Consider the following 27,376-nt stretch of genomic DNA (forward strand, 5'->3'; position numbering starts at 1 on the left):
CCACGCCTCAAGGTAAGAAAGCGCCCACACCCACATTCCGAGAGTTCCCGGTGTACATAACCTTCATTGTGCGGAACTGTTGGCAGAACAAACTCCTGATCACAATTCGTTTCCCTACAGGGAACGTTACTAACCCAAGGAGTCCAAGGCTACCCTACGCGGAGCACGGACTGCACGAGTCCTTCAAGGTAATTCGCGCCCCTGAGCCTGAGCTTCACACAGCCCCGCCCTTAGCAGCAATTCATGCTAAAAATCCCCGCTTTATTCCAGGTGGACGACCCGCATCCTCCCCCCATCTTCACTTACAGGGTCGCTATTCCCCGCCGACTCAGGGTAAGCTCAGTCCATCCACACTGCCCGCCCCTCCGATCACCCCACAACGGGTGCCGACTGCATGTGTTAGACACGGATAGTTTTTCATAATAACTGCTCGCGTCAATGTTTATTTTTTACGACCAGAACATTCTCAATAAGGCATTGTTTTATAATAATACATGAAGCTATTCACAAGTCACTACCACGTCGGTTTACTTCAAACAAAAACCCCCCACGAGTGTATCACATGTGTAAGCACTAATAAGTCGAATCCGAGTACATGAGTTTGTTACCTCAGATGATCCAACAATCTTCAGGTCTGATGAACACTCTCTTAATGTCAAAATGTTTTATTTTCTAAAACAGTTTTCTTCTCGCTTTTTCCTCCTTTTATTTCTACAGGCGGTCAAAAATTGTAAATATTTTATCCTGACAGGCAAATACTGTAAACTTGTCAGTCCTGATGATGGTCCCAATTAATTGAGCACTAGGGATCGAAACGTCGACTTTGTAGATTGCCTTCACAACCTAAACCATTGTGTTAAAACCTGTTGTGTTTTGGCAGTTGCTTGGCATACCTTGAATATAACACTGATTTGAAAAGTGGCCAACATTTGCTCTTTCTTTTGCCTGTTTTCCAACACTCTGGAAATTCTTCTTTGCTCTTTGTGTTCTTTTCTTTCGTGGTACAGGATTGTGCCTTGTTATTATTTGAACCACAAGACTTACATTGTTGAAAAATAAAACGTCCTGTCCGGCTGGACAGTGACAAAATATAGTTTCCAATTATGGCCTATATTTCATTAATTTTTTGTTTTATCTAAAAAGCTAAGGACCCTTGTTCTTGAATAATGGCTAAATCTCCACCACCGGCCAGAATCCCCACCTCCGGGCCGGAAGCTCCTATTTCTAGGGCTCCTGGCTGTGCAGGGAGGGATGTGCAGGTGACCTATATAATGCTTGCAAGTGGCATGGAGGGGCTCCAGACGTGTTGAGGGCAAGGTGACGTACGGGCTAGCATAAGATCCACAGGTGACGCATTGTGGGATCCAGGTAGGATGGGCAGAAGTACTGTATAGCGCTTTTATGAAGTCTGCAGCCGGCATGATTTTGTGCACTGGCAACATATCATTGATGTGTAACTTGCTTTGCAGGTCTCCAGGTGGTCCTAAACTCCATCATCCAGGCCATGCTTCCTCTACTACATATCGGTGTGTTGGTCCTTTTTATGATCATCATCTACGCCATTGTGGGTCTCGAGCTGTTCATTGGGAAGATGCACAAAACTTGTTACTACGTAGGTACAGGTATGTATTGGACACGAGGACCGTCAATTTCCTGGGCATATTGAAGTGGTGCTACATGGGAAAGAGGTTTAACTTATATTTTTGCTATCAAACTGGTACATTCCATTCACCAAGGCCTGCTTCTACTATAGCAGAAATAAGTGTCGCAGACCAAGGACTTCCATCGCTAGGGCACTTCGGAGTGTTAATTCAAAGAAAAGAAGTTCAATGTACATTATTACTCTCAACCTGGTACGTTCGAAACACCAAGACCTGCTTCTACCAGGGCACAGATAAGAGTCGCCGACCAAGGCCTTTGACAGCCAGGGCACTGATACTCCTAGGGCAAAGATGTTCAATGTACAGTATTACTTTTAAAAAGTACAATTGACTCACTATGCTAAGCTTCGGCCTCAGCACTGGTGAGTGTCACATGTCAAGGTAGTCTTCTTCCAGGACTTACCTGACACTCTCACAAAATCTGCACCTTACAGGCAACAGGTTTGTTAGCGCTTGGACGCCCCAGGGCAACAACCGCGCTTTATAAGTTGACATTTCATTTCATTCATTTCATTTCATTTCATTTCAGACACTAAAGCCTTCCACCTCCAGGTCACAGGGGAGCTCCTTGCAGCAAGATAGGTTTCTTTTAGTGCACATGTAGGACCTTCACAAATACCTGCATTTTCTAGAGCACAAGTGAGTTCAATATCTGCTCCTACAAGGACACAGGTGAGTGTCATACACGAGGTTCTTCTACTCAAGGTTAAACATGAGGGCAAACCAAGATCAGCTACTAACAAGGCACAGATTAGTGTCACTCATCAAAGTCACTTTCTTTCAGTAAGCAGGATGATGCTTGCAGGAAGACATTCAGATACCAAGACATATCTTAGTGTTTACCATCAAGATTGTTTCTTTCATGGCCTTTTAATCCCTCTGTATGGGCCAGTCTCTTACACTAGAACAGCGTCTCCCAGTGCACAGGTGTCTCTTGCCAGTACATTGTTTGTAAAGCTCCACCTCTCTGCTGAAACACATTGGGCTGCAGATGAAAACGGACTGAGGAAGCGTAAATTCTGCTAAACCTACCTGCATGCATATTCTCCATCCCTGCAAGATAAACCACTGTCAGGTTTTCCAAATAGGACCCCTACAATTGACACTATTATGTGATGAGGAATGCATCTATCCTTGCTTGTTCCTCTGTAGTTGGTGATCAGCAGGTGATCTAAATAGAGAAAAGCTCTGTTGATTGTGGTTCTTCACCTACAGTTTGATAATTGACAGGATTCCTCTTGGTTCCAATATTCCTGTACCTCCTATAATCACTGCCCTCCATCCCAACTTATTGACAACAGGGAGGGGTAGCCAACAGGAAACCTTATGGTAGGGTTTCCACATTCAACCACCAATGAAGTTCCTTCTTTAGTCTGTCAATGATCGGATGTAAACATCTGTAATTTCCTACTACTGGAGACTGCAAGCTGTAGACTTCACACATGGAATAGAAGAAGCTTTAGATGCAGCCTGACCCACGGCAGTTGTTGCCGCCAAACGACCTTGGAGGAGAAACCGCTGTTTCTGTGACACATTTGCTGACACCATTATTTGAGATAGAAGAGACTGCTGTAAAAGAGCTCCCTTCACTAGTAATGTCATTCTGCCTGGGTTTGTTCTGACGTTCCCCTCAATAGGCTGCAGATCTTGAAATAGACCCCAAAATGACTTCTCTTGATTCAACGGGAGGACATGTTTAAGAATTTCTTATACCTGCTGAGTATCCTTGTCTGCCTGTTAAAAAAGAAGAAGCAGATATAGGGAAGAGGATGTAGCCTTACTGCTAGAGTGGTCGACCTCAAAACTGGATAACTGGGTTTGAGTCTCGGCAACGATGCTCAACATCCTGTGATTCAAGGCAAATTACTTAATCTCCCTGTGCCTAACAAAAATGAATGTGCCCATCTATAACTAAACTGGTGTTCATGTAAAGCGCTCTGATACCTGAAATCTTTGGGTCTAGTTTGCGCTTTTTAAAAACTCTTAAATAAAAAAAAATATATCAGCCAGTCGTCTAAGTAAAGGATAAATTCTGCTGCCCGGCTCATGCAGGTACTATTCTGACGATTCCTGGAGCTAAAGCCAGATCAAACAGCAGATCGACAAATTGATAGAGGAAGTGATCTGCAAGCAAACATGTTTAGAATATACCAGTACACCTCCTTGAGGTATAGTGTGTGAATGAATGAATAAAACAGGTTTGCATAGCGCTACAGCTGCTTCCTTAGGAGGGTCCCGGCACTGTGAGCTGTGAAGATAGCAAGTGGCTTAAAAATTTTAAATATGTGTTTCCTTAAATATGTCCACAGTGGGAGCCTGTCTTTGGGAAGGCAGCATGGTGCTCCAAGCCCCGCCCGCCAGGAAGGTGAAGAATTGACCAACCTTCCAAACCCGGCTGATCTTGGGAATTTGTAGAAGTCCTAAAGTGGTTGAGCGCAGTGCATGTGGGGGTGTATCCCTCAAAACGTTCATGGAGGTAATAAGCGGGGACTTATAAAGAATTCTCTTCTCGACTGATAGCCAGTGTAGGTTCCTCAATGTTGGCTCAGTGAGTGTCTGCATGGCAGATTGACAATGAGCCTCGCTGCAACATTCTGAACCCTCTGATCTGTTGGTCAATGTAGCTGGAGCCCCCAGGTAAAGAGCACTCGAATAATCCAACCTGAATGTAACCAGAGCGTGTACAATGGTCTTCCTGGAGTCCTTCATGTGATATTTTAAGAAAGATCTTAGCTTCATCGCTGCTTGAGAGTTTCCCCTGCTGTGCTGGACAGCAATAAAAACGGGTGTGGTCATGACGAGCTCAGCTCGTCATAAGCACACAAGCACTGTGCTGCATGACGAGCTGAGCTCGTCATGAGCATGGAAGGGGTTAATGATGTCATCATGAGGAAGCATGTGCCTACCACTTCCTGAATCTGTATTTCAAAGGACAAGTCTAGTTCGAGCTTAACTTCCACAGCCTGTATTATGGAAGTGCCCCGGGGTGCACTGGGCGTTTGTACCCGCTTGAGCCACTGGCGCTTGTGCAATCCCTTCTGTGATACAGATAGCTCTGGCTCACATAAAGAGCAAGCGCTATCTTCAGAGGGCGTTCCTTAATTTGCATGGGGGCATGGCTCCAGGTAAATGAGGTAATTCCGTTGCCTCGGTGCTCATCACATATTATAGATGCAGCTGCAGAGGCAAAGAAGCTGTCAGGAGGAGCACTGACAGTGCACCACTTAAAAGGTGGTACACTATCAGTGTGTCCCCTGATTGTAGTCAGTCACTGCACCCGCCTGCAAGGGGATCCCGAATCACCTTTAAAAGTGCAGGTGGGTTGCCGCCTGCACAGTGAGACAAGGAGCGGCTGCTTTAAAGGGGCTCCATATTTCCCCTGAATGCGCTGCCCCCAGGGCAGTACACATTCGCAGCTGCTCTAGGGCAGCCATTCCATGTAATTGGGCGCAGTTTCCCTGTTTGTGTCAGGCACACCTGTTATAAAATGCGCCGGGCACAAACAGGGAAAGTGTGCCATTTGCTTTATAGGGCCCTAGGTTCATTACTACTGCGAAAGGGGCCAAGGATTGCCAAGTTCTGAAGGCCACCAGTTTTTATAAGTCCTTGGGGATGGAGTTTCCAAAGAAGAGTATCTCAGATTTCTCCCCATTAAGTTTGAGACAACTCTTGTTCATCCAGTCTGCTACTCTATTGAGGCAACCCTGGAATTTTTTGGTGACCGAGTCATCTATCTGATTGAAGGATGTTGTGCGTGTAGGGAACAACAATGAAGTCTCATGTTTCCACCACTTCTGCCAGTGGGGACACATAGATGTTAAACAATGATGGACTCAGAGCTGAGCCTTGCGGAACACCATGTACCAACTGCTAGTAGAAAGAGAGGAAAGGAGTCAGGCGGACAGCTTGTTATCTATCAGCCAAAAAGGACCTTGACCAGTGCCATGCCAGAACTCTCATTCCTATGGCCTTCAGATGATTCAAAAGAATCTGGCGAGACACGTGTCAAGAGATCTAATAATACCACTAGTGCTTTATTGCCCTGGTCAAGGTTCAGGATGAAATCTGTGATCTCCAGAAGAGTCACCTCAGTCCCGAGGCCTGACCTGAAACCAAACTGTGTAGAATGTCACACGTCATTCTACTGCAAAAAGCTGAGTATTTACCTCTTTTCCCAGAGTTTTAGAAAGCGCTGGAAGCAGGGAAATGGGCCTATAGTTAGAAGGGTCTATTTTTAGGTTTACTTAGCCTGTGTCACTACACTCAAATTATTATCCCCAGTCATTAGGTGTGGGTACTGAGTTATGTGATTAAAGGGTACAAAGCTACCTGTACTTTTTATCTTGCACTTTTATAGTTTTGTGTATACACTGATTAAAGATTTATTAGTAAGTAAGTTGGAAGAGTCTGATGGGTCTGCCCCAACTTTCTTTAGCAATGGGAGTACCCAGGATGAATTACCTCCCCCACATGGCTACATAAGGTAGAACACGCATGATCAAAATGGCAGCCTGAAATGGCAATGTGGTGGGAGGACAAAATGGCGCCTTTAGATCACATTTTTCAGAGTTTACAGCCGTGCTTTCATCTTTTAATCTAATTATTTTAAACCCCCTCAGTATTTTGAAAAACCAATACACGGATTTCAGTAGCAGTGTTTGAGCAATTGTAATCAACAGTATTTAGAAATATTCATTAAAAAATAGTTTCAAACCAATTCAGTCAGAAGTTTAGATACAGATTCAACAATTAAATTGTTCCAATCACACCTGCCCTTATACCTGTTGTTAGGACCGAGACAAGGAGGTAACAATGATTAGGGGCAGATCAAGTGTTTGCCACCTGTTAATTTACCAGAATCACCTGAATGCCATTACCAGGTCATCTAAATGCCATTACCTCATGGAGATAGTTTAAACGTTTTGCAGATATATAGTATCATTGTAAATCACTTCAGTGATTATAGTATTTTACTAATAATGTTTCAGAATAACTTTTATGAACAGGTTTTTAATGTTACCAATCCGTCAATGACTTTGCCATTTATGGGAGGTGAGAGAAAAACACCTAGAACCCTCCTTTATTCAAAGTGATGCAATTAAGCCACAATTGCCCTATTTTGTAATTAACACAAACATATTAGTTACTTTTTACAATGCAATGTCCCAGCATGTTGCGGTAGTGATATATTGTCCCTTGATGTAGTGGACTTGATATAGTGGGGGTGGGGTGGCTGTCTTCAACAGAGTAACAATGTGCCCCAAAAGAGCCTGTGCAATAACCTTGATATGTTTCGGTTATAAGGCCACTGGAAGAAGCTTAGCTTTCATTAGTGAGACTTTTCGAATAACATGAAGAACCTAGATGACAAACAGATTAGATGTCAGAGTAGGTTGCAAGACTTGCCCTCTGATGGAGATATTTTCTGAGTGTAACCAACACATAGAAATTAGATATCTGTGACAAGCAGCCTTGTTACTGGGAACCGGGGGAACAAGGCCCTCCTGTGAAGCCTCACTAAGAAGTGATAACAGGACATGAAGCAAGTGTAGTCTAGTCTCTCAATACAGGTCAATATGCAAAACTAAGGGTCATATGTACAAAGCATTTTTGCGGTCAGCGTTTATGACCGCCAAAATGCTTTTTCATATGTACAAAGCACAATGTGTGATTCAGTAACATGTTACTGAATAACGATTTGTGTTTAGCAATTCAGGATTTAAAAGTGGTATGTATGAATGTCTTGAGACCAAATTACAACTGCAAAACATATTTTTACTGCCACCTCAAAGGACATGGTAACCATTTCCAAATGGGAAGGGGCCCCCCACAGACCACTGCCTGCTCGTAAAAAAATGAAACTGATTTTCTGTTTTTTAAGCTCATCCTATTTTCGTTTAAGGAAAACAGACTGCTTAAAAAAATTATTTAAAAAAGGTTACTTAATTTAAAAGCAATCACAGACATGATGGTCCTTGTGATGGCTGCATTTCCTATTGGATCGCACACTATGACCTATGTCATTAATATTCATGAGGTTATTCAATTTGCGACCCTAGTAATTGCTATTCAAACAGTGTAAGTGGAGAAGTGTGGCTCAATGGTTAGAGCGGCAGACCTTTATGCAGAGGTCTAGCCCGGGACCAGGGTTCAATTCCCTGCCTCGGCGGGTCTTGGGCTCAAAATTCCACGGACCTGATAATTCTCGCCTCGGTGCCTATTCCAATCATGGAGTCCCACTCTGCAACTCTGGGCAATAGCTTGCTTAATCTCCACAACGGCCCCCACAACGCTAAGGATGCCTGGCCTCCACCTTGGGGGTGCCCAGGAGTGGACACCTCACAGGGAAAGCCAGGATGGGTTCCACAGCGGTATTCGTACAAGCGCCTTGAGACCCTTGCGGGTGAGTATTGCGCTATACAAGTATAAATTTACATTTACATTTACATCAGGAATTGCAATTTCCTGACTGCAATTTGGTTAGAATTACGATTCGGAAATTGCAACTCTAGATTTTTGTCACAGCCTACCAGACAGCTCTTGGTTTGCTAAACACATCTTGGAGACATTCAGAAAGTTGACCTAGGAATGCATTCCATCCATTGCTTACCATTGGCTTTGTGACTCACATTTTCTGGCTTTCAATTTGCAGGCTTTATTTGCATTAGGCTGTCCAGCTCGAGTTTGTCCCTCCCGTTGCCCAAACCTTCTTAACACAAACTCGCTTTCTGTAAACAGGCCTTTAAATCTTGTTCTTATCTTGTCACATTTGCTGTGCATTCAAAGATGCAGTTTCAATTTTCAGGCTCTGTCTTCCAGGGAGCTTGGTGTTTATTTCTCTTTTTCTGACTGCAAAGTGAGAGGATTTATGTGACAATCATGCTGGCTACTGGGGTCTGCTGTGCAATGTTATTATTTTTTCTAGCACACAACACAATTGTTCACTCCATGCACGTGCACTCTACGCCCATACAATACAGCCCTGCACCAATTTACTCTTCTGCACTCTACACCACCGGCCCACACAGAGTGTGAAGTCAGAATCCGCATCAGTCTTTGGTATGATGGAAGGGAAAGCTGTGGTGTTAATACTATAACAACCACTGGCCACCCATTGTACTGGATTGTCACCTATGGGCCAACATTAGTAGTTAACCTCATGGGCCAGCAATTGAAGTAAGACAAATTGTGTTCCTAAAACCTGCCTTTTGGTCACCCCTGTTGTTTGATGCAGTGAATATACGAATAGAAATGTTCATTAGAAATGCAAGCTATTTTCCCTCGGAGATCCAATCACTATACCGCCATGTGTTTCTACTAGTAAAATATAAGAGAGGATGCGTTATGGCCTGAACTAATGACATTAGAACTGGGGAAACTGGTTTTAGTCTCATCGTCAGTTCAAGTTACTGTGATTCTGGATTTGTCCAGAATCACAAATGAAAAGAAAAACAAAAGAAGGTGGTGGTGGACGTAGTGGTGGTGGACATAGTGGGGGTGGACATGGTGGATGTGGTGGACGTGGTGGTGGTGGTGGTTGTGGACGTGGTGGTTGTGGACGTGGTGTTTGTGGACGTGGTGGTGGATGCGGTGGTGGTGGACGTGGTGGATGTGGTGGTGTTGGTGGTGGACATGGTGGTGGTGGTCATGGTGGTGGTGGATGTGGTGGTGGTGGACATGGTGGTGGTGGACATGGTGGTGGTGGACATGATGTTGGTGGACGTGGTGGTGGTGGACGTGGTAGTGGTGGATGTGGTGGTGGGCTTGGTGGTGGACGTGGTGGTGGTAGTGGATGTAACAAGTGACATGCCTTTGAGTTGCGGTAGTTATAAGTTAGGCGCTACAGTGAAATAGGATGACACCAATTCACACCAGCGCTTCTTTTCCCGCCCAAGTCCCTCACCTTTCTGTCACTTTAGATTTAAAATCCTGGTTCTGGGTAAATAATTCACTTTCTGCACCTTCCAAATGCTGCCGCGCGCGTTCATAGGCAGAAAATAAAGAAAGGACAGTAAACAAACTAAGCATTTTTGTGAAACATTGCTGAAGCAGAAGAGAAGCTGGCAGCTGGGATAAATCCGGCAATCGGCTTAGATTCACTGCGCGGCAGGTGCCCTGGAGTCAGTACCAAGAAGGGAAAGAGTGTATGATACTTCAGGAATGTCGACAACAAAAACACGTTTATAATGGTTAAATTCAGGAAAGTTCTGAGAGAAATACAGAACAGATAGCACGTTCAAAAAGAGTGCTAAATGGTCGAAATAAAGCAAACATTCTCTAGGCTCTGGTGGTCCTTTGAAATGAAAATGTTCCCCCAGCAGGTAGCGCAGTTTTCACTAAAGTAAGACACTTCCTTTACCCTAAAGCGCACTGGGACTTCAATAACATGAGAATGTAAAGCATTTGCAAATAAAAAGCTCCAGTATAAGTGAGTGGAACATGATTGGAGATGTTAGAATTGCCCACAAACAGACTAAATCGCTGTTGAGGTATCGAATTAAATATTCAATTAAAAAATCAAAGATACTATACTTTTTCCGCGTTCGTGAATTCAGTTCATAGGAAAAAATATATTTAAATATATGCATAATCCTTTCACCTGTTTTGGAAGTGCACCGTGTTTTTTTTATTTTATTCAGTAAGTGTTCATTGAAAATTATACTAATTTACATACTCTTATATTTATATGCGTAGTATGAATATTGATAACCGTTTCAAATGCGATAATTTGTTCTGAAACATGTTGATATCGCATAATCCACACAATGGTCTGCAGTACACATACAATACTTTGAATGTAAAAATTGCTAAAACCCGACGTCTGACAATTCATTAAATAATAAGAGCGTGAGTTAAATAGAGGGACTGCTCAAGCCTTTTCTCTTTGTTCTATTAAAAAAATATGTGTATATATTTGTATGCCTAAGTGGTGTCATTTTGAGTATGATTCTCATTGTTATAGTTAGAAAATGACTTTTTCAAGCATATATATTTAAGTATTTATTTTTAAACGAATTGTACCTTTTGCCGAAATACAAATGGCATGCACCAAGGTAGAAAGCAACATTTTAGGTATTATAGGTGAATGTTATTTATAAAATACAGATTCATATTTTTGTCTTCTTTGGTGGTTGCAAATGAGTTCGACCAATAACTAATTAAAAGGTGTTTTTTATCTTTTATAAACACATGGGCACTTTTGAGGTACAGCTTCGTAGACATATATCTAAAGCACGTTTCATGACATTATTCGCCATGAAGCTTTGTAATTGTGAACTATAATGAGGGCAGATAATGTTAATAAATGTTTTATCTTAGTATAAATTCCATCAGTTCCCCTCGGTAGACGTGTCACTTAGGGCCCGATTATGATTGCGGAAGCCACCGCCGGCCCGGAGGATGCGGATTCACCGCTGGTGCAGAGAAATGACCCCCCGCCAGATTAGGATGGCAGGGGGGTCATCTGCGGACGGCAAGACTGTCCGCCGCTTTTCCGCCGCGAGACCACGGCGGAAAAGCTCTAATATGGTGGCGGTGTCTATCAGACACCGCCAGCCATATTAGGATTTGATTAGGGATATGCCTTTCCGCGGCGGCAATGCCGCCACAAAAAGGCATACGGTCTTTTCTTTGGGGGCCCGTTGCAGGCCCCCAGGGTGAAGGGGTGGGTGGGGGTGCACATGGGGGGGTACCTATGGTACCCCCCTGCATTTGCATGCACGAAGCGGCAGGCACCGCGCGGTGCCTGCCGCTTTGTGCATGCAAATGCACGGCGTGCATTTTTAACATTGCGGCGGGTGCTGCTTCGAGCAGCACCCGCCGCAATGTTAAACATACAGGATGTGACCGACAGGGTGGCGGTCACATCCTAATTTGCACGGAGGGACCGCCGCTGCCCCTGCGGATGGTCCCTCCACCTCTGGGGTGCGCCATCCTAATAGGGCCCTTAGGGCCCGATTACGATTGCGGTGAATCCGCATCCTCCGGGCCGGCGGAAGCCACCGCCAGCCCGGAGGATGCGGATTCACCGCTGCGCGCAGAGAAATTACCCCCCGCCAGATTAGGATGACAGGGGGGTCATCTGCGGACGGCAAGACCATCCGCCGCTTTTCCGCCGCGAGACCGCGGCGGAAAAGCTCTAATATGGTGGCGGTGTCTATCAGACACCGGCAGCAATATTAGGATTTAATTAGGGATATGCCTTTCCGTGGCGGCATTGAGGCATACGGTCTTTTCTTTGGGGGCCCGTTGCAGGCCCCCAGGGTGAAGGGGGGGTGGGGGTGCACATGGGGGGTACCTATGGTACCCCCCTACATTTGCATGCACGAAGCGGCAGGCACCGCGCGGTGCCTGCCGCTTTGTGCATGCAAATGCACTGCGTGCATTTTTAACATTGCAGTGGGTGCTGCTTTCAGCAGCACCCGCCGCAATGTTAAACATACAGGATGTGACCGTCAGGGTGGCGGTCACATCCTAATTTGCACGGAGGGACTGCCGCTGCCCCTAAGGACGGTCCCTGCACCTCTGGGGTGGCGGACGAACGCAGGTCCGTCCGCCATCCTAATAGGGCCCTAAGTTCGGTGTTCTCCGTCCTCTGTAAAGAATTACATGTTCCTCAAGTCTTAGAAAATAGATATGAGAAGGAAGGGAATAAATCAGTAACCACTTAGAAACCACAGAGAAGGAAAATATATGTGCTGTTCCTCATCAAATCGAGTTAATTATGCACCACGCTCGGGTATTGGATGAAGAAACCGACGAGAAAAAGACAAGTGAAGAACAAATACTGGGAAGCACTAAGAAAAACACGCCAAAAGCAAAGCAGTTGCTACATTAGAACACAAGCGATGCGCATCGCTTGTGTTGCGGGAGGGGTAGGGCCATTAGCCTGTGAGAACTCGCAGCGGAGATCAAAGGAAGGGTGGGAGGGACATTGGCGAGGGGTGAGGGGGTGTGCAGCCTGGTGAGCTGAAGTGGGAGCAGAGGCAGAGCGCAGCACGCGCACACAAAGTGTCTGGTGGCAAATTGAAGCTGTGCACAATGCGCGTGGTTGTGCTCACATGCACTGTACCCGATCCGCACTTTGGGTGCACTTTTGAAAGCCCTTAGTTTAATCTCGCAAAGCATCCCTAACGGGATGGCTTCAGCGAGACCTAAAAAGGGTTCATTTGGGTAAAAGAAATCCATTTTCATTAAAGAAAACCCCTAACAATGCTGTGTTAGTTTTAAATTCTGTATTTGTACTTTTCCAGACCAAGGAATCTTTACTGCCTACCAGTGTGGATGACATGTGACTCCTACTACACCTTGTAGTCCTCTGTCTTATGTAACATTTCCCATACACTGATTTACACACATATGATTGTCTCTATGCCAATGTGAGTGTGATTTAAAGTGCTCTCACACCCTACACCGGTATGAGTGGCGCGGCGCTATAAAACTAAATCAGACTGAGAGAGAGTGGTTTTAAAGACTTGAGGAGCACTGTTAAATGGTGATAAAGAGGGAATCCGTGGTAGATGTGATCATTGGGGGGCGTCAACAAACATTGTCGCACAGGGCGCCACAAGTGCTAAAGCCGGCCCTGCATTGAATCCCTCCCCCAACTGCTCTGGATCATCTCTGTCCTTTTCTTCATAGACTACTTAGCCTTAGATGTCACTCTATATTATATAATATTTCCTCAATTGCTCTTTCCTGAGATGTCCCCTCTCTTTAATTATTCAGTATTACACTCTTTAGATAGTATACATTAGTTGTTCGCTTCGATGTAATTCCTATTTTTCTGTCTGTTTCAGATATTATTGCAACGGTGGAGAACGAGGAGCCGTCTCCCTGTGCCGCCACAGGGCATGGCAGACCCTGCACCATACCTGGCACTGAGTGCAGGGGCGGTTGGGTAGGCCCCAACCAAGGCATCACTAAGTTTGACAACTTTGGTTTTTCCATGCTGACAGTTTACCAGTGCATAACAATGGAGAGCTGGACTGATGTGCTGTACTGGGTAAGCTTCAATTGCTTCTTCCCTCAGTGGGAAGGGGGTTATTTGTACCACTTGCTGCCCCCCTTTGGTAGCAGCCAGGCAGGAAAGGTAAGCGCCGCCCAGTGGTTGACTCAGGTATTAGGGAACATATTACACTCGAAATCAGTTCATACGTGCTGCTGACCTAAGAAAAATGGGAAGGAATTCATACCTCGGGAAAATCGGGAGAAGGCAGTAGACTCTTTTGTCTCCATTAAAATGAAAAGCTCACAGGGTAGGATCATAAATTAAATTTAATTTTACAAAGTTGAGCCAGGTGACGATAGGCACTTTCCGCTGTCCACAACTTACACATTTCATTTAATTTGAAAATAATTGTAAAACACGTAGGAATAGATAAGCTTTCCTATTATGGCAGCACAAATTGTGGAGATTCTTTACATAAGTTTGGAAGGAGCAAAGTGGTTTTGTGCAACTTATCCATAAAGAACTTGCTGAGAGGTAACGTCAATGTATAATGTTGTGAAAGAAAACAAAACAAACTATTCTGAAAGAGGCCCATAGTCTCCATCTCTTATTCACTTTAGGGCAAGACACGTAGTCATTACTTGTTATTCTGTAAAAGCAGAGAATTTAGCCTCTTAGTATCCATCAAAAGAAGCCACAAAATATGGTCATCTCTCACTGCTCACAGCTGTCTTTTCCATCTCTTTCTCAGGTGAATGATGCCATCGGAAATGAGTGGCCCTGGATATTTTTTGTGAGCCTCATCCTACTGGGTTCCTTCTTTGTGATGAACCTGGTTCTGGGTGTGTTAAGTGGGTAAGTGCTGCCTTGTAGGCCTATTGACGTGAACTGCCTGCTGTGTAATTCTAGCCAGGGGTGAAATATTTGCCATATTGGTGTCAGACCCTCAAATCATTCATCTAAAATGTTTTCCATATTTGTGTTAGAACCTTACACTAATCCTTTCAAGACCTAAAAGCGTGTATAGTTGTGCCAAACTAGTTACCCATTAAATCTATGCTTGTTGTACTGTGCCAGTCCCTTGAGACATTGGAATCTATAGGCGAAAGGTCCTGTATTCCAAGTCAGTTCACTGAGCCCATATGATCTAGGGATGAAAGGCACCTGGTCCAAGTGTCAGACCCAGGAACCAAGGTCCTAGAAGTTAAAACCTACTATAGTTGAGCTGAGAGATTCGGGGCTCTATATTCCTGTGGAAGAATTCCACCATCAAACTCTAGCGATCAAGGGCTCTATATCGTCCAATGACTCCCATAGTTCATCTAGCCCTGCAAGGGTCAGCCTGGGTGTCTGTGAGTGAGACTCTGAACCATGTTATCCTAGCTTTAAAATGCTATGTTTTCATGTGTCTGACTGCACAATAGGAAAGACACAGTATCTATCTGTCAGTTCTTTGACACCCTTTTCCCTAAGAGATAACATGAGAAAAAGGTCCAGTCAGTTAAACAGAATGGCAACGCACCCAGGAGGTTTCAGTCTAGAGAGAATGTTTTGCATCCTTATGCCAATACCTGAATCCATCAATTTGTTATCCTGCGCATATATTGCCTGGCACTGAAAGAATCTCTATGTTTGTACCAAAACCCTCAGTCAACTAAACCTAGGAATGACAGTCTCCCAATCACCGTGCCAGTCTTCTGTACATCCTATGTCCTTCATGTGAAATAGTTGGTGCCCCTGCACCGATCATCTGACTCCACCCAAGACTAGATGTGAACGACCATATCTTTGTTGTTGTGAAAAATGACAAGATCTTTACCCCTGTAAGAATTCCAAGAATGCATCTCACTATAGAGCTGAAAGGTTCTATCTCCCTCTGGTAGTACTCTACATCCTCCATTCCCAGAGATGAAAGGCATCTTTACTGCCACGCATCCTCAAAACCAGGAGATCAAAAAATATGTTTACTCTGTGCTGGAGTATTGAACTATCTTGCAATCTCCTAATCCAAGCAGCAATATTTCTTTTGATTGGGATTTTTAGTGGGGTGAAATCCATTTGTCAGTGGCAGAGTGTTGACCCTGCAACAGACACTCCATGAGAGCATGGTCAGTTTATGCTGTGGAGTACCTCGATCACCTACGATTTCATTGTTAGGCAGTCGCCTCCTGTTTTCCTCATGCCTGCTTGAAGCTCGTTATGCGCTAAAACTATAAAGCATGTCGTGAGAAGCATAAAGAAAAACATATAACTTTGGTTTCCTTCACGACCAGTCCAATATGCAATTAAATCCACTTTCAAACCAGGCCAGCTCTTAGATGAAGATTATTAAATCACAAAGAACCAGTGTTTGCTAATGATCACAAACATTTCAGCCATTCTTTGTAACCACTCTCATCAACCTCTACTTTTTGTTTTACAGCTTATAACCCTCTTAATTGATGAAGATACGTCCTGCTAGCATGTATCTAATTCATGCATCTTTTCTTTACTTTCCAGAGAGTTCACCAAGGAGAGAGAAAAGGCGAAGTCAAGGGGCACATTTCAGAAACTGCGGGAGAAACAGCAGCTGGATGAGGACATAAAGGGGTACATGGACTGGATTGTGCAAGCAGAAGTAATGGACATTGATATGGAGAAAGGGGAAGGTACATTCTCTATTACCTGAGGGATCCAGGGTCCCATTCTTTATACCTTTACAGCTTACATGATGCTCTTTCAAGCGTCCACTCCCACCATCTCAGCCTTCTATTCTCGAACCATAGTCGCCATAGTTCTGTTCTGGCCATGAGCCATTTTGCACCATGGCCTCAACTACAACAAAAGCTGTCTACTCCTGGTCTATTCCATCCAGCTCCCACATACCAACATCTAGATAACAAGTATTTGCAGCACTCAAAAGGATTCACAGGGAAGACTGGCAGGAGGGGAGGAAACATCAGCAGTGTAGGATCTTGTGCATCTGACCCTGCTAGAGATGAACTGACACACATATAAATCATCACTTTGTTGGCCATGACGTTTGCTTAGGAAAATGGCTTCATGCGCATGTCACTGGACAAGCTTCCATAGGGGTCACTGATATTTTAAGTTTTGGATACATAGATGTGTTTTTACTTTTTGAGTCCAGGGTTTCTCAGAGATGTGAAATGGAATCTGTGAGAAATGGGGTTTCTGGTTGGTTAAGGTATGCACCTAAGCCAGGCAAAAACAACCACTCTAGGCAGGGTAAGTAAGTTACACACCAAGGATAACCTGTGCTCAACCCTGTGGTAGCCTCACGCAGAGCAGTCAGGCTTTTCATCAGAGGCAATGTGTAAAGCTTTTGCTCAACACACTCAAACCAGTAACACAATGAATACACCACAAAAGAGACTTCACACAGGATTATATAAAGATATATAGTGTATTTACAACATGACTCACAAACACTGTGCATATTATGCAAATCCTGGGATAGTGCTTGTTATCCTGACAAGGCAAGAATGAACACGACATCAGCAGCGGCCCGTGCAGGTAAGAGCGGTGGATCGGTGGAGCCGGGTGGGGGTGGGGTTGATTTGACAGACGACCATGGAAGAAAATGAAAGAAATAATACATTTCCATCATTGTCTTCTGTAGAAATTCCCCCGCGTCCCCACCTGGGCCCAATACCACCACCTCTCTTATGTGCACGGGTCGCTGCTGCACGACATACATTACAACCTCAGGGCATAAAATGCAGCAATTTGATTTGGGACAAAAAGTACATGTCTCATAAATGCTTAGGACCTTCGGAATGAGTTATATATTACCTGATATGTTAGGCACAAATTATGAGTAATCTGCATGTAGCACCAATAAAACCACTCTGGAGCCAGCAAAATGCCACCATCAGGATCGGGACCACTGGATCACACCATAATCATATAGAATAGTTATCGACGAATACAGGAATCATAGAGACACAGCGCACCTGCAGTTTTATTATGTGTTAGGCAGTGTTCACAGTAGCCGATGAGCCCCATTTAGATAATTGCAGACATAAACGTAGGACACTGGAACGCCTGCACGCCTACTACATGGGTTATGGTGATTTTGGAGAACTTATTTTTTGGCCCAGCCGGGGAGTTTCCATTGAAGTTTTACCCCATCACAGGCAGGAAGTCAGTATCCCCCAAGTTACATGCTCCAAAACATGGGGGCGGGAAGGAGAGGGGGGTGGCGTGAGAAGGCACACATACCGTAGACGTTTATGGGATCCCCTGCATGCAGACTGGCCACAGGGCAACCACCTGTGAGCACGCTTGCCAATGCTGGCAGCCCAGAGCACGTGGTCAATATGCACATGGGCTGCATGGCTGCACGCGGTGCCTCCTCCAGCCCAGTCTGGAGGACTGCTGACAGAGTAGAAATAGATGCAGTTGCACCACGCTGGATTGCGTTCTCTGTGGGAAGTGGGGGGGGCAAAGTAGAGGTGGCACTGAGGTTGTCTGGGCTTCTTGGTGTCTCTGCAACCCGGCTCTCAGTGAACTAATGCTCAGTGGCTCAGCATGCCCGATCAGGGCAGCGTGAGCAAGAAGGGGACATGGCAGTTCCAGGGCCCACGCTTTGCAAGAATTAAGGCACTCCACATGCACCTTTTGAAGAGGCCAGTAGCTACAGCCAGCACTTGCCCCACGATGGGCTGAAGAATAAAAGCACTCCACAGGCTCTTGTGATTGCAGAGGCCAGGAGCAACAACAAAGCCTCACCAAACACTTGGCTCCTGGGAGGGCACTTGAGGGGACACCAGCAGTGGGCAGGTAGACCAGCAGAACAAAGCAGGTAATAACAATGGCGATTTCTCCTGGCAGCAAAACAGTGACTTGATAGAAGAGTCAGGGATCAGCTGGCAGCAGGGCAACACACATAAAAGCAATCCATTGATTCCTTTGGGCTACCCAGCAAGTAGCAGGTAATAGGGCAACATCTGAACAGCAGTCCAGAAGAGTCCCTTGAGTAGCACAGCAGTTCATCTGACAGAGATTTGGTCCCAGTGCTCTAAAAACATGAGGTAGAGCCGCTGTACTTCTACTCAAAATATTCCTGATCTATGGGACACTTCTAAAGAAACCTTAAAGTTGTACAACACTCCCTTTTAACCTCAACCCTGGCTTCAAACATCAAAAAGAGGTAAATCAGCCCTATGTGTGAGGGTAGGATACAGTCTATACAAATGTGTGTCCCACCTCCCTCTCTCCCAGATGCAACCAAGTCAACGTTGAAACTGCATCCTGCTTCTGTACTTTGAAGATGCAGAGAAAGATCTTCAAATGGCTTCCAAGCAACACTAGAAAAACTCACACTCATCCCCAAGTCACCAGTAGGTTGGACTACGGGAGCACCCTTTCCGCCGTGATCACCAAGCAACTCACTAGAAGACTACAAACCATCCAGAACTCGGTAGCCCGACTCCTCTTTAACCTCCCACACAGAACTCATATCACATCACAACTCCGAGATCTCCACAGGTTCCCGATGCACAAACGGCCTAATTTAAAATTCCTACACACACATTCAAGGAACTACACAACTTAGGGCCACTTACCTGAGCAGTTACGTCTCCTTTCACAAGTTACCCAGACAGTTCACAGCTCAATGCCATAGGACTCCTACTTGCACACATCCCACGCATATACAGAACCAGATCATGAGGAAGGACATTCTCTTTCATCACTCTTATAGCATGGAATGGCTTCCCACTCCACATCACAGCCTCCTCGTCTCTTATTGAATTCCGCAAGAAGCTGAAGACCTGGCTTTTCAATTAACCAACGTGCCATAGGCAGGACTAGGCACACACACCAGCTCAGTGCCAGGATATACATGTGGGTGAAGTACGCTTTCCAAATACACACAACATATTAAACCACTTACAATACATAGTAGTTGCTACAATTAATTGAGAATGTTCAACTGGTGTTAGGGAGTCCTGGCTAGCTTCTGGATTCGATGAAGACCCCAGAGCTCTAAATTATTTGGAACTTTATGGGTATTATAGAGAGTTTATGCCCTAAGATTCATAGTGATGACAAAACATCTGAAAAGACAGAAAGATTGTCGCTTACCTTTTGAGCAATATCTAAATAGAATGAAGTAATTCTAATTTTTGAAGTTTATACTACGCTAAGCTTTAAACCCTTTTAGTGTCTTTAATAACATATAATCTGCGGTCACTAGTGAATTGACATGAACGGGAGACACTTCCTGTGTATGATTTCCAATTCTGAAACAACTGAAGCAAAAGCTGCAAAAGGGAATGATATGATACTGCCACAGACAAGAGAGGGAAGTAGATATGGAGGCATTCAGGGGCAAACACAAAACTGTCAGGCCTTTCCAGTGCTCCGAGGCCACATTTGTTGCAACATTTGCACATATGCAAATCCAAAGTTGCAAGCCATATTTTGAACTCACTGCAGCCTTTCAAGTTATTGGCGATCTTGGTATTTATACTTTCAAGTATTTTGGATTTTCTAACCTTAAAATCATAAACAAGATATTAGCCAATTCATTGCCAACAAGGGGCTCATTGATTAAATTCTAAGGCTAACCTCGTTTCCCAGAGGTGATAAGCAGACTTGTGAAAACGTAATCTTTTCTACTACTTGCACAGCTATCTGCCTTGAACAAATGTGTTTAGGCTAGGGAGGCATGTACAACCCTATAGGCACCTGGGGCACCCAACAACACTTCTCTGCATGAGCCTGTACACTTATGTCGCAGTTGGCCTTAAATCAGCGCTTAATTTATCTGGCAACCCATGCATACCTGTTGGCTACTTTTTGTACTCGTGCTCCTCTGCCTTCTGTTGTTTCCTTTCCTCATCCTCTGATATGGCTTCAGTTTCCCTTTATTTTTACTTTTGTCAGGTGCTGCTTCAGATGAGAGGGGCTCGGATACAGACAGCCTGTACGAGATTGAAGGGATGAACAAATACATACTCTTCTTGTAAGTTATGTTATGTTATGTTATGTTATTTATTTTTTTGTATAGCGCAACGGTTACTCAAAAAGAGTGTCCCGGCGCTTTTAGGTAAGGAGAACAGATTTCAGAATAACACAACACAGCTAAAAGAGGTAAAAAATAAACAGAAAGAAAGCGAAACTACTGGCAAACCTGTTGGGAAAACAGCCAGGTTTTGAGACCTCTTCTAAAATCAAGGAGAGAAGACGCCGCCCGCAAAGGGAGCGGTAATGAATTCCACATCTGTGGGGCCAACAGACTGAAAGAGCGGCCCCCGAGGCGAGCCCTCTTCACACGCGGAACAGCCGCCAAAAGTAGAGATTCTGACCTCAACGAACGAGTCGGATGGTAGAAGGTCAGTCTCTTTTGGAGATGTTTAGCTCCCACAGCATGGAGCGCCTTATAGGCCAAGGTCAGAGCCTTAAAGGCGATCCGTTTGCGGATGGGTAGCCAGTGTAACGTCGCCAACAACCCACAGGCGCGCAAGTAGAGCTCTGGTACCAAGCTGCTTGTTTCCTTAAGGTGGAATAGCCACATGGCACTGATTCTGTGAACCCAGCACATGCACCATCTTCCATGGCCTACATGCATAACAGTTACAGGCCCTCTTACATAGTCATCTTGTGTAAAGGTGAATAGGCCAACAAGGCAATCCACGTAGCATCATAAAAAAGTACAAGAGGGCAGAGCAAGTCCAGTACCAAATACAAAAGCTGAAAATCTCCCTTGTTTTGGTCTAGCAGACCAAGATTGAATCCCTCCAAAATTGACCAAGGGGCAATTATTTATGTTTTCCAACATGGCTGTAGATTGCAAAGGTTCATTTCCACAAAACGAATGTAATAATGTATACTGTTGGTGAAGTTCTGTGATGCTTAACATCCTCTCAGTCAATGCAGTTGAGACAAGCATCATCTGGAGAATAGACTTAGAAGCTCATGTGAGCTTTTCAGTGCAGCACTCAATGGGCAGGGCCCAGGACAAGGCTTACATCTTAGGCACATTCTTTTGCTGGAACCTTTAGGTAACTAATCTGTTGGACTTTGCCCTTTTGGCAGGTTCACCCCGAATCTTTTTGCATTTGCCTAGCCTGTTTCTGTAACCTGGTGTTGGTGGTTTTAGGCCTCTGCGCACTTTTTCACTGTGGTCCAGTGTAAAGTGCATGCGCTCTCTGTGTATGTGTGGTGAGAGTGGCCTGCCCTCCCTTAGGAATGCATGGGGAATATGTGTGACCATGGTAGTTCCTGATGTGTGGGGAGTGCAGGGTCGAGTTTGGTATGTGCGAACTCGTGTGATTAAATGCTGCGCAATGATGTGCGCAGATTTATTGTGTCTAGTGTGGAAGTGCCACTTCTAGAAGTTGGCATGTCTGTGCAGTAAATGTGAATTGACTGTCTGACTTGTGATTGGCTGGAGCTGGCTGGTGTGCTTGGCTCCAGGAGTCAGGATGGGTCTGCCCCAGTGGTGAATGGAGAGATATGCATGTTGATGGAAGGGAGGGGTGAACCTGGGACCTGAATAGGGCTGGGCCTTCCCTCCACAAGGCTGGCTCCACCCCCTGTGGTGTGTCTGATGTCCCTGACCCATCCTGTGAATAAGCAGAGGGGATGAGCAAAACAAAGTGCTCAAGAACCAGTTGCATCTGGTTCGCCCCTTGCCTGCACCTTTGGAAACAAAGGGATTTTGTGTATAAAAGAGGGGCTGTGACCCCATGATTTTGTTCTTGTTCCTGACTTGAATCTGCCAGGGGCGTGCTCCTGCTGGGGCCCAAGGGAAGGCTTGCCTCCCTGGGGCCTGCCCAGCTCCTTGCTGCCCTGCCCCTGGATGCTGGAGGACTTCTTCCTATGCTGGGAGCTGTTGTGCTCCACCTTGATGCTCCAGGCCTTCTGGGATCCTGTTGGGGCTTTGTTGCTTGGCTCCTTGGTAGGGCTTTGCTTTTCCTACAGGACAGCGCTCTGATTGCAAGGAGGAGCTTTATTTTTGCTGGTAATTTGCTCAGCTCTGTAGGAGCCCGGGCTGCGCAGCACGATGCTGCTCGCCTGGAGGGAATCCCCGTCGTGGGGATTCCCCCGAGATTGCCGGGACTTTGCGGGTGCCCACCCCGCTTTATTGTGGTGTCTTGCTTTGAGTAGTGGCAGGTGCCCACCCTGCATTGTGGCCGCTGTTTATTTAAAAATAGAGTGGGTGCTCACCCCGCTGTTTATCCTTACAGAGGGAGCCTACCCCTCGTTGTGCCCGGGGAAAGTCTCACTGCCGTGGCCGCGGCAAAATCGGAAGTCAGGCAGCCGATGCCTGGAGCGGTGCGGGACTTCCGCTGGAAGACAGGAAGTCCCGCCGGCTGCCGAGATCTGCCCAGAGCCTCGCCGGCTCAATGGGGAAGTCCGGGGTCCCAGGAGGGGGCCTGGGTGAAGTAAAGAGGCGGCAGCGGCCGCCGATGGCAGCGTGAGGCTCCCAGGAGGGACAGGGAAGGCCTGCGCCACAAGATGAGTGTTTCTGGTCCCGGAGGCACCCGAGAGATTGCCGCCGCAAGAGGAGATGGTGGTGGTGCGGACGGGGCAGGAGGCACATTGACGGTGCCTGCCGCTCCACGCTGGATATGAGGAGTCTCCCAACAGTTGGGACCCCTGAGTAGAGAGGAGTCCCCAGCAAAGTGTCCTGCCCCAGAGAGCCGGTGAGTGTGAGTGTTGGGGGGGGTGGAGAGAGACGGAGTCAGAACGGCCCGTGTGCTCAGTGGGCTGCTCCAACGTGGCTACATAGTTTAAACGGCCCCCGTGGGCCCGTGCTGCCCATGGTGGGCACTTTTCTCCAGCGATGGGGGCCCATTTGATTGAGAAGCCCCTCCAGTGAGTAGGGAGGCACAGTGTTGGTGCCTTCGCGGTCCAGGGGGCATCTTTTGGTTTCTGAGCCTGCGGGCTCCAATGAGGGGCAGGTATTTCTTGGAGGGCCCAGAGAGGCCATGTTTTCAGAGCCAGGGTGCTCCAATGTTTGGGGGCATCTTTACTTATTTAAGAAGCCAGTGGGCCCCTGGGGCACAATTGATGTCAGAGCCAGAGGGCTCCAACGCTCCACATGTTTATTTTGAAGAGCCAGGTGGCTCCACAGTTTGGCCCCCCTATTTCAGAACCGGATGGCTCCCCCGTGGGGCGCAATTCATGAGCGAATCACAGAGGTGCCAGGCCTTCCCCAGCTGCGCAGCACTTAGTGCCAGCTGCAGCGTTTAGGCTCCATGTGATGGTTCTCCGCTGCCCAGCAAGTAGTGGGCAGCTGCAACGTTTAGGTTTGCGCCGGTGGCGCACCCCTGACTGGCACTGCGTTGGCAGCGCGCCCTGACAATCTGGACACAGGGCATTTGAGCCCCTTCTTGATGGCCAGTTGTCCAGGGGGGATGATATGTGTATAGGGCGCAAGGCCCTTATGTGATTTATGTGCTCTAAATGTGGTGCTAGGAAATTTAATACATTTAGTATGTTTTACGCACCCTGTGTTTGATACCTCTAGAGATGGTTTTACCTATGGAGTTTTGTGTTAGTGAGATTGTACTTCACTGTGATTTACGCCCCTAATGTGAGTTAGACTTAGGAGGTAGGGTCTGATGTGTTTGGACTAGTGAGAAGTGTACATAATGTAGTTTATGTTACAAGTTGAGGTGTAGTACAGTGATTACCAGTAGTTACTGGTTGTAGGTTTATGACCTATTTTTACTTGTACCAATTTCTGCTAAGTGTTGATCCTGACAGTGGCCCACGTGACCCTGTCCTGTGTAAATAATCCCTTGTGGATATTGCCCGTGCCAGTTGGCACAGTGTATTTTGTGTGATTACTATCTGATGTGTTTTGAGAATACAAAAGTTATTTTTATATAACCTTGTGTGGAATTCCTTTTGTAGTGTGCCTGGGATGTTGTTGCTGTGTGCGTGTGCAAATGCTTTACATATTGCCTCCGGGATACGCCTGTCTGCTCATGCCAAGCTACCAAGGGGGTGAGCAGAGGTTATCTTTGGCATGTAACTCCCTTTCCCTGACTAGAGTGGTGGTTTCTGCCTGGCTTTGGCGCAAGCCTTAGTCAATCAGAAATCCCATTTCTAACATAATCCTAACAGCTTCCACGCATTTCACTCTTCACTTCTCTGCATTTTTCACAAAGAAAAACTGCAACAGGTCTCTGCACTCACTGATTTGCTCCACAGTCCCTGCTTGGCGTCCAATCACAGCCTCCTGCCAATCACTGTACTTGGAATTGATACCACGAGTGACACTTTGAAGGACCCCAGGCCAAAGTTTGTGTCTCTGTATTCAACACATGCATCATTTTGGCAGGTTACCCCTCTTTTCACTTGGTAACTGCTCACTATATCAAGAAATTGGTGGACCCTCACCATCCTGTTTTTCTCACTTTCAGGTCCATAACGTTTAACTCCTTCTTGAATGTTCACTCCACCCTCGAGCCACTGGTGTATACTAAAACAGCCCACGAGTTCAAGACCCAGGCAGGATTCACATAGTGTTTCGAAAAGAAGGAGATTAAGGGCCTAATTATGACTACGGCAGTCCTGGACCGTTGTATTCGCAGTGGCGGTCCATGGACTGTCAGACTGGTGGTCCACCAGCCGTATTACATGTTCGGAGGTTTACCCGTCACTGGACCGCTGCAACCTCCAGGGTCACTGTTCCTGCTGCGGTGGTGCAGCGGTCTGAGGCAGCAATATGCTGGCAGTGCTACTGCTGCACCGCTGAGCATATTACCAGTTGCCTCACTGTGACCCTATCCACAGCGGTGAGCCCACCATGGAAAGGGTGATGGTGAGGCAACTGGGCCCCCTGTCACCTCTGTGCATAGCAGGTGCATGCAGGGGGCATGTGCCCCACTGTATTTCTGCACCCCGTGGTTCCTGCACAGGAAGAAATGCACAACATGATGCACTTCTTTCCGTGCAGGAACGTGCTTCGAGGTCCCATGGCGCTGCCTTTCTATGGCTCTCTTTAGAACTTTAGAAAGGCACATCCGTGGAACCGCCGCATGATACACCACTCGCCAGGATTAAACTTGCAATCTGGCAGGCGGTCTGACTTCGAGTTTGGTGGTCTTCTTGTGGGGCGCTGGCGTGATAGCCCACAGGAAGATGGGCAAACTCTGAATCAGGCCCTAAATACAAAGACCTTGCACAATCAGCAGGTTGACAAAATACTGACCACATCAATATTGCAGTACAAACAAATTGTGGTCAAAACATACACCACAAAATATTGAGTTTATCCACATATGATGTAAACTCCAAAAATATAGTGGACCAAAATATTATGGTCCTTTTCAATCTATACAAAATCTACTTGATGTTTCTCCCGAAAATAGCATATATAAACCCCAAATCAAGCCCTGAAATGATTTCACAATCAGTGGACAATACCCACTCAGAGTTCATGTTAAATGTCCTCTCCACATGATATACCACAAATGTCTCCCCACAAAGCCATGTCTCCTATGATTTTTCTCTCTCCCTTGCTATTATTTCTCTCTTGACTCCTATATTTTTTACTTCAACTTGTACAGTTCTTTCATTATTATTTCATTTTCTTCTTTTCTGTAACCTTCATTTTAACTTAGTTTCTCTCTGTTCCTATCGTAAAGTCACACTCCTTCATTTAACACCCTATCAGGTACATGCATCATTGTAGTCATTTGCGATTTCTTAATTGCGATTTTTAAGGAATCGCAATTAAGAATTGGCAAATGCCTATGCATGTAGAAATTGCAGAAAAATTTGCGATTTCTAAACATTCCTTAATTGCGACTCGCAAATTGCGACTCGCAATTAAGGAATCCCTCCCCATTCATTCCTATGGGCCTAAAGGCCCATAGGAATGAATGGGAAGACATTTTCATTTTGCGAATCACAAGTAGCGATTCGCAAATGGAGATTGCGATTTCAAGGGTGCAGGGGTGTCCAAAGGCCACCCTGTTGCACCCCCGAAATTGATATGTGCACCCATGTTACGCACACATATGCCCCAGGGGCATGTGTGTGCGTAACATGGGACTTTAAAAAATGCACTTTGATGCTTTTTTTTTTTTTAAATCGCAATTTACCATCACCTTACATGTGATAGTAAAGTGCGATTCTTAATTGCGAAATCGCAAATCTTTTTACTTTCTTGCATTGCATTTAAGGAATCGCAAATTGCTATTCCTTAAATGCAATCGCAATTTAAGAAATCGCAAATTATGCGATTTCTTAAATTGTGAGGGGCTACTTGTTTCATGCATTCCAAAAGCAATTTTTGCGATCGCAAACAGCGTTTTGCAAATTGCACCGTTTGCGATCGCAAAATGCTTTGATGCATGTGCCTGTATGTCTCTCCTGACATTTACACAATTTCCCTCTTCATGCCCTTCTTCCACTTTCTCTCACCCTTTCTTGCAGAAATAATTTCTTTCTCCACCCATTTTTTCTCCTCTCTCGTTACTTTTCTTCTTCTGTCCCCCTCTCTGCCTTTCTTGTCTCCTTATGTCACTTCCTGTTTAAATCCAACTCCCTCTCAACAAAAGAGCATCTCTTTTTATTGTTTTTTCCATTTTGCACTCTTCTTGTATTTACCTATTTGCACTCTGTATCCTTACTGTTCAATATTTGGACTTCTTTCTATTGTTTCTCCTCATGCCTTTTACTCTCTTGTGGGATTGATCGTATTGTAGTTGCATTTAAATAGTTTTTCATACCCCTGATTAGTGCATTAGTGTGTGGATAGCATTCTGTGCCACAGGTTGTGCTTGGTTGGAAG

The 27,376-nt window shown here is 45.6% G+C and overlaps 1 protein-coding gene across 2 annotated transcripts in view; it reads left to right on the forward strand.

Annotated features, from left to right (window-relative positions):
• CACNA1S (calcium voltage-gated channel subunit alpha1 S) overlaps positions 1–27,376 on the forward strand; it is a 488,710-nt gene that overhangs the window by 145,682 nt on the left and 315,652 nt on the right. For both annotated transcript variants that reach the window (XM_078644201.1, XM_078644202.1), the window contains exons 5-9: positions 1,470–1,622; positions 13,460–13,665; positions 14,363–14,466; positions 16,111–16,259; positions 20,506–20,584. In XM_078644201.1, the coding sequence (XP_078500327.1) occupies positions 1,470–1,622; positions 13,460–13,665; positions 14,363–14,466; positions 16,111–16,259; positions 20,506–20,584 (691 nt within the window). The remainder of the gene's footprint in view (positions 1–1,469; positions 1,623–13,459; positions 13,666–14,362; positions 14,467–16,110; positions 16,260–20,505; positions 20,585–27,376) is intronic.

The sequence above is a fragment of the Lissotriton helveticus genome, chromosome 5_1 (assembly GCF_964261635.1).
Source record: "Lissotriton helveticus chromosome 5_1, aLisHel1.1, whole genome shotgun sequence".
In the NCBI taxonomy this organism is placed as follows: domain Eukaryota; kingdom Metazoa; phylum Chordata; class Amphibia; order Caudata; family Salamandridae; genus Lissotriton; species Lissotriton helveticus.